This window comes from Elephas maximus, chromosome X, assembly GCF_024166365.1.
Source record: "Elephas maximus indicus isolate mEleMax1 chromosome X, mEleMax1 primary haplotype, whole genome shotgun sequence".
NCBI classification, from domain to species: Eukaryota; Metazoa; Chordata; class Mammalia; order Proboscidea; family Elephantidae; genus Elephas; species Elephas maximus.
The window spans coordinates 2669796-2680059 of record NC_064846.1 but is presented as its reverse complement, the minus strand read 5'-3'; the positions used below and the strand labels follow the sequence as shown (position 1 = coordinate 2680059).

Genomic DNA, 10264 nt, shown 5'->3' with positions numbered 1-10264 from the left:
CCAGCAGCTTCCAGGGGTGTGCCCCTTGCAATCTCCCGCTGCCCCCTGGAGGCAGGCCCACCTCACCCCACTCAGCCTTTCTCCCGGCAGGCCCGCCCCCAGCCCCCTTCGGTGTGGGGGCGGGGAAGCTTTATAAGCTCATGGGCGACGGGAGACGGGACAAGCTACACGGGCCCAGGGGAGCAGGAGTGCCCGGCGGAGGCGGGAGCCGGGAAAGGGGGAGGAAGGGGAGCACGGTGGGGTTAGGGGGGAGCCTAGGATGTCTGGAAGACGGCCAACAAACTAGGGTTTTCCCAGCGCGGGGAGCGGGCGGGTTCGGAGGGCCGAGCCGGGACGCCCCCCGGGCCGGGGCGCGGCGCCGCGTCCAGCCTCCCGCGCCCGCAGGAGCGGCGTCTCCTCCTCCGGAGGAAGGCGGGAGGCGGTAGGCTGAGCGACGGCGGGAGGAGGCGGCACGGGGGAGGGGGAAGGGAGCAGCCAGCGTGGGGGTGGGGCGACAGTGACATCACCCGGAGTCGCTTCTTAAGCGGCGGCCGGTCGGGCCGGGGGAGGAGAGGGACGGTCGCAGCGCGGTGGCGAGTTGCTGAGCCCGCCGCGGGCCCCGAGAGCGGCTGGAGCCGCGCCGCCGCGAAGGAGGGGCGAGGCGCGCCGGGCCACAGCCGCCGGCGACCAGGCCACCGCGGGCCGGCCGGGCGGGGGGCGCCGCTCGGCCCCGCTCCGGAGTGCGGGCGCCCCGGCACCCGATGCCGCCCGCCGCCCGCTAGGCTGAGCCTCGGGCCAGGCGCGCCACCGCCGCCGCCGCCGCCGCCGGAACCGGAGCCGGAGCCGCCGCCGCGGGCGGGAGCTTCGGGAGCCGCCGCCGCCCCGCCGGGCCCCGTCGCCGCCCGCGCGCCCCCGGGCCCCCGACACACATGAGATTCTTCAGGCTCACTTTCAAGTGCTTTGTGGACTGCTTCTGAGCGCGCCTCGCGCTCCATCGGCCCGGCCCCGGCCCGGCCCGGCCCCGGGAGGGCCCGCCGCGCCCTCGGGGCCCTCCCCGCGCCCGCACCCGCGTCCGCGCCCGCCGGGGCCATGGCGAAGAAGAGCGCCGAGAACGGCATCTACAGCGTGTCCGGCGACGAGAAGAAGGGCCCCCTGATCGTACCCGGGTCCGACGGCGCCCCAGCCAAGGGCGACGGCCCCGTGGGCCTGGCTGTGCCGCCGCGCGAGACATGGACGCGCCAGATGGACTTCATCATGTCGTGCGTGGGCTTCGCCGTGGGCCTAGGCAACGTGTGGCGCTTCCCCTACCTGTGCTACAAGAACGGCGGAGGTGAGCGCCCCCGCCCGTCCGCCGGCACGTGAGGCCGGCCAGGGGGTGGGGGTAGGTCCCAACACAGCGGCCGGTGGCCGCCACCCCCCTCACCAGTCATGTGCCTGGCAGTGTGGTGGGGGGAGGGGGCCGGCCTCGGGGATTGGCCATGGAGGTGGGAAGCCCGGCCTGCCCCCTGGGGGGGCTCTCAGAGGTGAGGAGCCTTGGCTGCCCCCGCGGGTCAGGCACACAAGTGGCACATTGTGTGAGCCCCCCACGTGTGCACACACGAACACACGCATACACAATGGGCCACTCTGTCCCTCCCCCTCCCGCTGCCCTACCCTTCCCATCCCTTCCCTCTCCTCCCCTCCGCCTGTGCCTGGAACACTGGGTGCCTGAGCCAGACTTGGGAAGCCTGCGGCCAGCCGGCCGCCCGGCGCCGCTGGACACACAGCATGCACACACTGTGCTGCCTGCCCCAGCACGCGAGTGTCCTGGGGCGAGGAAGGAGCACTGGGGGTAGTGGGAAGCACAGTTACTGTGTGATGCGGTGGGAAACTGAGGCCCAGACACAAGGCCTTGGTCCAAGGTCACACAAGTAGGATGCTAGGACCAGGCGCTGGGCAAGCTGCAGCCAAGCCCACTTCCGGAGGTGAGGATGGGAGAGAACAGAGCCAGTAACAAGGACAGGGCCTGGCAGGGAGGCGGGGAGCAAGATGGGCTGCTAGGGGGACCAGCTCTCTGCACTGCCCCCTGCTCTGCTGGGCCTGTCCCTATGGCCCGGCCCTACCTCCTCCAGAGCCTGGCTCACCCTCAACGGGGCTTGCTACGTCCAGCTTGTCTCCCTCTGCCCTTGCCCACTGACACCTTCAGCACACCTTCCCCCTGGCAGAGGCCTGCTGCCCACCCATCCACTTCCCCGACCCTCGTATTTGCATGTCAGAGTGCAGGGGAGGCAAGAGCTCCCTGCCCTCACTCAAGTCCAGGCAGGCCCTCAGGCCCCAGCGCTCAGCCACGCGCAAACACAGGCGCACACGCCAAACATGCGCACGCACACATGCCCTTGCTGTGCCTTCTGGTCGCTGCCTGGCAAAGAACGAGCTGCTGCACAAGGCATGGTCTGCATGTGTGAGCGCACACGTCCTCCATTCTGTAGGTCAGCGCAGGCAACTGTGGGGTGCAGCCCTGTGAGTGGAGGGGCCCCAGGTCAGGCTCCCCTGGAGCCCATCCTTTCACCCAGAGCCCCCGACCCCAGGTTGTTCACCTTGTGACTGAGTCAGCGGCCACACTCCACTGATTCACCCAGTGGGAAGTTCACATGGACAGGGTGGGGTTGGGCTGAGCCCCGCCCCCCTCCTGAGGCTCCTGGAGGCTGTGGGGGTTGGGGCAGCCAGCTCCCCCTGAGCCCCACACTGCACTGCTCTCCCACAGGTGTGTTCCTTATTCCCTATGTCCTGATCGCCCTGGTGGGGGGAATCCCCATTTTCTTCCTGGAGATCTCCTTGGGCCAGTTCATGAAGGCTGGCAGCATCAATGTCTGGAACATTTGCCCCCTATTCAAAGGTGAGTGCCGCAGTGCCTCCTGCCACTTTCCCACAGAGGGGGCGTGGGCGTGGGTGCAGACGAATGGAGGCTGGGCACCGGAGGCGGTGATGGCAGAAGGCGCCCGAGGCTGGCTCTTGCCACGCCTGAGGGCCAGCGAAGGAGTTTGGACTTGGCCCGGTAGGCCGTGCGGAGCCACTGCAAGTTCAGGGTGTGACTAACAGGAAAGATCACTTTCTGTGCCGGGCAGTGTTCAGTCACCAGTCTGGATACCCAAGAAGGCAGGGCCTACTAATATCTGCCCACTGTACAGATGAGGCAGCTGAGGCACAGAGAAGTGGAGCGGCTTGCCCAAGGTTGCCCACTGAGGCAGCAATTGTCTCCTACACGGTCCCAGGTTACGAGAAAGCTCCCCCAGCCACTGTGTGCTGCCGGCTGGTGGGGAGCCACTGTGGCGCACATGGGGCCCGAGAGCAGGGGACCTATGTGTGAGTGGGAGGGGAGGGGCTCTGCCCTGGGGCTGACGGTAGATTGAGAAGGTGACGGTAGGGGATGAGGAGTTTGCCAAGTGTTGGGACACTTGGGCACGAGACAGAAGGAGGGGACAGGAGGAGGATGGGGAGGGGAGGACAGTAGAAGCCATTGGTGCTAGTCCCTTGTAGGGTAGCTAAGAGGGGCAGGAGCTGGCCAGCAAAGAACTCTCCCTGCCGCCCCCAGGCCTGGGCTATGCCTCCATGGTGATCGTCTTCTACTGCAACACCTATTACATCATGGTGCTGGCTTGGGGCTTCTATTACCTGGTCAAGTCCTTCACCACCACGCTGCCCTGGGCCACCTGTGGCCACAGCTGGAACAGTCCCGACTGTGTGGAGATCTTCCGCCACGAAGATTGTGCCAATGCCAGCCTAGCCAACCTCACATGTGACCAGCTTGCTGACCGCCGCTCCCCCGTCATCGAGTTCTGGGAGTGAGTCAGGCGCCTCTGGGCCAAGCCCATCATGCCCCTGTGGTCTCCCATACTTGGCCTCAGCCTGTTGGGGCCCAGCCCTTGGGAACCGAGGCCAGGTGCAGAGGAATCACTCCCAGGCCTGGCCCATCCCTTGGGGAGCTCCCAGGCCATCCCTGCAGCTGGAGGGGGGCTGCTCTGTCAGCACCAGTTGTCATTCCCATTCTTCGCTGTCATTCAGTCCTGTCTGCCCAGTGGGGGAGCTGGTGCTGCATGTGCGGGGGTGGGGGGGTGGGGGGTGGCCTGGGGCCAGGCCAGCAGCCCCGCTCCCTGCAGCCAGGGGCTCCAAGGCTCCAGGTGCCCTGGAGTGCCTCCAGGAGGCAGGCTTGGGCCCGGGCCGAGCCCAGGTAGACAGAAGGGACCAGCTGGACTCACAGCTGAAGGAGGGAGGGGCCACAACCCCTCGGAGAGCTGCCAATCGCTTTGCCCTCCACTGACGCAACCCTCATGAGCTGTCCCTCCCTAGGAACAAAGTCTTGCGGCTCTCTGGGGGGCTGGAGATTCCAGGGGCTCTCAACTGGGAGGTGACGCTGTGTCTGCTGGCCTGCTGGGTGCTGGTCTACTTCTGTGTCTGGAAGGGGGTCAAGTCAACAGGAAAGGTACAGCCAGAGCCTGGCGGGGGACACCAGGAGCAGCACGGCCTTGGGCAGGGGTGTCTCTGGAGGGGACAACTGTTGCAACAGGAGGCGACTGGACCGAGGAGGGGGGAGGTGCTTAAATCTAGGCCACTTGGTCCCTGCCCCATTGCTGGCTATTCCTCCCGCTCTCCAAACCCAGAGACCCTGAGTGGGAGAGGCCCAGGCAGCAGCTACCCCCTTGCCACGCTTCTCTCTCTTCCTCACACTCTGCTGGGTCTGTTCTGTCGGGATGAACCGGCTCTGTGACAGTCTCTCTCACCGGCCTGTCCGGCCCTGTGTATGACCAGAGACACATGAACGTGGGACCCCAGCGTGTCTCACTCCTGGCAGGGGGAAGCAGGGACTTTGCTGTCAGTCTTTCTCTTGCCTCTGTTGATACCTGGCCCAGTCCCCTCCCAAGCTACCAATAAGGAGCCTGCCATTCCACAGAGAAACGCCCTGGGGTTAGGGGTGTGTGAGGCAAAGGAGCTGCCCACCCCCCCACCCCCTCTGACTGGCATCCCCTCAGCCTGGGCCCTACAGGGTTCTGGGAGGGAGGTCCTGCTGCCTGCGCCTCACAGTCCTCACACCCCACACACACCCACACACCTGGGTTCACACTTCAGAAAGTGCCTGTGCGCCGCCCCTCAGGTGAGCCTGCACCAGCCTGCCCGCTCCCTAAAGGACGTGCTCCCTGGCAAACGAGGCCTGGCCTTGCTCCAGCTGGCCTCACACCTACTTCCTGTTGGGGGGAACCCCAGCTCTGGGGGTAGGATGGGGGCCTCTGAGCCAAGGTGCAGTCTGGGGGCTGTGGCCAGCCCAGGTCCCCCCTGAGCAGCCTGACCCCGCAGATCGTGTACTTCACTGCTACATTCCCCTACGTGGTCCTCGTCGTGCTGCTGGTGCGCGGCGTGCTGCTGCCTGGCGCCTTGGACGGCATTGTGTACTATCTCAAGCCCGACTGGTCGAAGCTGGGGTCCCCTCAGGTAAGGAGCCGGGCCACCGCGGGATGGTGCGGGGCTGGTGGTGTGGTACCCCCTCACTCCTGCTTCTGCCACCCCTCCAGGTGTGGATCGATGCCGGCACCCAGATTTTCTTCTCCTACGCCATTGGCCTGGGGGCCCTCACGGCCCTGGGCAGCTACAACCGCTTTAACAACAACTGCTATAAGTAAGCTCCATGTCCCTGCAGTCCCCGTAGCCTGGCCTGCCCACCTCCCTGCCTGCAGGCGCTGACCGGTCCCTCCTGCCCTACCCTGCCCACCAGGGATGCCATCATCCTCGCGCTCATCAACAGCGGGACCAGCTTTTTTGCTGGCTTCGTGGTCTTCTCCATCCTGGGCTTCATGGCGGCAGAGCAGGGGGTGCATATTTCCAAGGTGGCCGAGTCAGGTAAAGGCCCTGGGTGGTGCCCAGTTCCAGAGCTGTGCTGCTGTGCGTGTGCATCCTGGACATCAACACTCCGCTAGCTGGGCCCTTGCGGGCTGGGCACAGCCCCCAGGGTCGGGCTGTAGGCCAGTCCATCTGGGGACTTGAGCCCCCCGCTCCATTCGTCCATCTGTCCCAGGGGCCTGGGGTATGTCGTCATCTTTGTCAGAGTGTGGCAGAGGGAAAGGCGGGCCTCCACCCAGAAGTCGTGGTCACCTCTGACTGCAGGATTTGACTCAGGCACACAGGTCTTATGGCTGGGGGCTGGGGAGGACCTGGAGCCTTCCTGCCCTATTGTGGGGTGCCCTGGGGCTGGGGCAGGCCCGCAGTGCTTCACAGTATGGAAAGGCCTGGCAGGTGGCTAGTGCCCCCAGGGCCCTGGCTTTGTCACTGCCCTCCTCCTCTGAGCGGATGCATGAGCTCAGGTGGTGTTCAGGTCTGGACTCAGCACCTTCCCACAGGGCCTGGCCTGGCCTTCATCGCCTACCCCCGGGCTGTCACACTCATGCCTGTGGCCCCGCTCTGGGCTGCCCTCTTCTTCTTCATGCTGCTGCTGCTCGGACTCGACAGCCAGGTTTGGAGGGGACCCAGGCAGGGCGGGGGGCAGAGGGAGGAGAGGTGGTGGCGGGGCAGATAGGAGCAGGGCCTCGCCTGAGCTGCCCACCACAGTTCGTAGGTGTGGAGGGCTTCATCACCGGCCTTCTCGACCTCCTCCCGGCCTCCTACTACTTCCGCTTCCAAAGGGAGATCTCCGTGGCCCTCTGCTGTGCCCTCTGCTTCATCATTGACCTCTCCATGGTGACCGATGTGAGTGGGCTCGGAGGGGCAGCCCTGGCTCCCAGCTGCCCTCGGCCCCTGCCTGACCTGGGTGTGCCCCACACAGGGCGGGATGTACGTCTTCCAGCTGTTTGACTACTACTCAGCCAGCGGCATGACCCTGCTCTGGCAGGCCTTCTGGGAGTGTGCGGTGGTGGCCTGGGTGTACGGTAGGTGCTACTGAGGGGCAGGGGCAGGGGCAGCCAGGACAGGCAGAACTCCAGCTCCTCCCCTCCCTTCCTCTCCCTCTCAGGCGCTGACCGCTTCATGGACGACATTGCCTGCATGATCGGGTACCGGCCATGCCCCTGGATGAAGTGGTGCTGGTCCTTCTTCACCCCGCTCATCTGCATGGTAATGCCCACAAGTTGGGCCAGGAGGGCTGCGGGCTGGCCAGGCAGGTGGCTGATGCCTCTTGTTCACCAGGGCATCTTCATCTTCAACGTGGTGTACTACGAGCCGCTGGTGTACAACAACACCTACGTGTACCCATGGTGGGGCGAGGCCATGGGCTGGGGCTTTGCACTCTCCTCCATGCTCTGTGTGCCCCTCCACCTCCTGGGCTGCCTCCTCAGTGCCAAGGGAACCATGGCTGAGGTCAGTCCCCTCGTCAACCCACCCCTAGAATGGGCAGGCCGGCCCTGGTGCAGGAAGCCTTGGAGCCAGCTCCGACTGGGGTGGGTGGAGGGAACACTAGGCCTCGACAGCCTGGGAGTGGCAGGGGGAGGAGGGCAGTCCTCAGCGTCCCTCACCCGTCCCGACACCCACTCAACCCTGCTTTCACAGTGCAGGGAGCGGGCTGGACAGGGGGCCACCGAGCGAGCAGGTGGCGGGCGGGTGTGAGCTCCTGGCAGGGGCTGTGGGCACGGCTGCGCTGAGGCCCAGCCGGGGCCCTCCAGGGGGCTCACCGTGCCCTTCTCTCCCGCAGCGCTGGCAGCACCTGACCCAGCCTGTGTGGGGCCTCCACCACGTGGAGTACAGAGCTCAGGACTCGGATGTCAGGGGCCTGACCACCCTGACCCCAGTGTCTGAGAGCAGCAAGGTCGTGGTGGTGGAGAGCGTCATGTGACAACAGCCTCCGCAGAGCCCTGGCCTCGCCAGCTCACATCACCAGCGCACCCTCTTGTAGCCATAGCAGCCCCTGCTTAGCCCCTGCCCCACCCCTCCAGGGGACCTGCCTTTCCCTGATAGCTTCGGGGTCTGCCTGGGGACGGGAGGCAGGGGGAGGCGGCCAGGGGGAAGCACCACGAGTGCTAACTAAAATCATTTTTCCGTTTTTAATAAAACACCAAAAATATCACATCCCACCAAAAATAGATTCCTCTCCCCACCCTGCCCGCAGCCAAGCTGGTGCACATGCTGCTCCCAGGCCTGCCTTCTCCCCTCCACCTTCAGCCCAGGCTCCCCTAGTCACCTGCCCGCTAACCCGGGAGACCCGGCTGGCCCGCCCTGCCTCTCAGGGCTCTACCCCCACAACATGACCACCCTTGGGGGCCCATCGCCCCAGAACCAGCAGAGGCTGCCTGGGGGCCCGAAGGAGAGGGGACGGTGAGGAGGGGAGCCCCCGGGGAGGCGCAGTGGCCCAGGCCCAGATTGCAGCTGGGCTAGACGCCCCCATCCCTATTCTCCTAGCTTGGAGAGCTAGCCATGAATGGAACCTTCTGGTTCCTGCACCAGTTGCCACCGCTATCAATTGTGTGCACTTGTGAGTACACTTGAGTCTAGGCCGTATACCTAGAGCTCTGTCTGTTAGCGAAGGTGAATACCAGGTGGAACCTGTGCTGCTGGGCAAACGAGGCTTGTATTTTGCACATTTTATAAAGACTTGAGTGAGATTTCTGCTTGTATATTTCTAAAAAGAGAAAACAGCCCAAATGGCCCTTTCCTTACCACACCCCTCCGCTTCGGCCCCACCGGCCTCCTCTCCCCCTAGCCAAGGAGTGTGAATTTCTAGCTCTAATTTTCATAGGCAAAACCGAAGCTTCCAGCTGTCCAGTAAGCCAGCCAGCCGTGTGGGTGTGCGTGTGTGATCTCAGCCCCAGACACGTGGGGCCTCGAGAGGCATCTCCCCTCCTGGTGCCCACAGTCATGGGGTCACAGCATGCAGTGTTGTGCCCTGTGGGAATCTGGGCTGCTCACCTGGTGTGCTCAGGCTTAGCTCACACCCTGCTCCCCAGGCTGAGCCAGGATGGCAGGGATCCGAGGTGGGCAGAGCCCAGGGAAAGGATCCTGGGCACAGCTGCCACCTCCGAGCTTAAGACCGATGCACTTAACACATGTGAAGTCTTCCACGTAGCAGCTTTGACCCACGTCTGTGTCACGTGGAAGCCCAGGCAGCTGAGAAAGGATTCCCCCACACCCTGAGTGACATAGGTGGAGGGGTGGGCGCAGGGCCCACGGGGACATTCTTACTGTGCTACAAAGCCACTGCAAACATAGCAATAAAAACATGTCATTTTCCAAAGCGGCTCCTGCTTCTACCTCAGCTTCTCTCTGCAAGTATTTGAGGGCCTCGGTGCCCGGGAAGGCCTTGGAACAAGAGTAGAGCAGGAACGAGGCCGGCGGAAAGCCTTTTCCCCACGGAGCTGACACACTTGGGGAGATAACGATAAAAGTACACTAAAGAAGAACACATCAAGCAGGGAAGGGTGGGTGTGAAGTCATGGAAGCTGGAGTTTTCACCAGGTTGCCCAAAGAATGCTTCACTGAAAAGGTGACTTTCAAGATCCGAACGAGTTGAGGGCGCGGGTCAGGCAGATCTGGGAAAGAGGTGAATGAGGAGGCTCCAGCAACACTCAGGGGAAAGGTGGTGGTTACCTGGACCAGGGTGGTAGCAGTGGAGGTGATGGGCAGCCTTCAGATTCCACAGGGTTGTGGATGAACAGGATGCAGGATTGAGAGAGGTGTCAAGGATGACACCAAGAGGTTTGGCCTGAGCCACAGGCAGGATGCAGTTGCCAGGTGATGCGACGGGGAGGTGAGGTCTGGAGGGAACGATCAGGAGTCTGCCCCGGGCAGGTTGTGCAGGTGTGGCCATCCCAGTGGAGATGTCTGCTGGCGGTTGGATATGGGAGTCTGGAGTTCCGGAAAGAGGTCTGGACTGGGAACAGCACTTTGGAAGTGGTCGGCACATACAAAGCCCTGAGCCTGGAAGAGCTCACCCAGGGAGGCAGGGAGTGGGGGGAGGGGGAGAAGCTGCCCGAGGACCCCGCGTCCAGTGGGGAGGGGAGGGAGGGAAACCGAGAGTGAGGTGGCAGCATGGAACACGAGTGAGGCTCCCTGGTGTCAAGGAGGAGGGAGTGATCAGTTGTCAGATGCTGCTGAAGGGGCGAGTACAGTGAGGCCTGAGAACCCTCGCTGGGTTTGGCGGCAAAATGACAGTGGTCTGGACGAGAGCAGTTTGGGTAGAGGAGGGGTCTGGAGGGGGCAGTCCTCATGAATGGGGTTCACAGAAGGGGAAGAGAGTCATTGGAGGTGGTGAGTCCAGACCAGTCTTGAGGGCAGGGGTCTGGTGACAAGCAAAAGGTGACCCTGGCTGAGCACATGGCACTCTGCCCAGACTGGC

At 64.1% G+C, this 10264-nt stretch overlaps 1 protein-coding gene across 1 annotated transcript; it reads left to right on the top strand.

Annotated features, from left to right (window-relative positions):
• The first annotated feature begins 719 nt into the window (after positions 1 to 719).
• On the top strand, positions 720 to 9161 carry SLC6A8 (solute carrier family 6 member 8). Its single transcript, XM_049872552.1, has 13 exons — positions 720 to 1309; positions 2723 to 2854; positions 3551 to 3800; positions 4306 to 4438; positions 5308 to 5442; positions 5523 to 5626; positions 5723 to 5847; positions 6345 to 6457; positions 6553 to 6690; positions 6767 to 6869; positions 6953 to 7053; positions 7126 to 7296; positions 7628 to 9161. The coding sequence occupies exons 1-13, from the start codon at positions 1069 to 1071 to the stop codon at positions 7766 to 7768; spliced, it is 1887 nt and encodes a 628-aa protein (XP_049728509.1). The 5' UTR covers positions 720 to 1068; the 3' UTR covers positions 7769 to 9161.
• The last annotated feature ends 1103 nt before the right edge of the window (positions 9162 to 10264 follow it).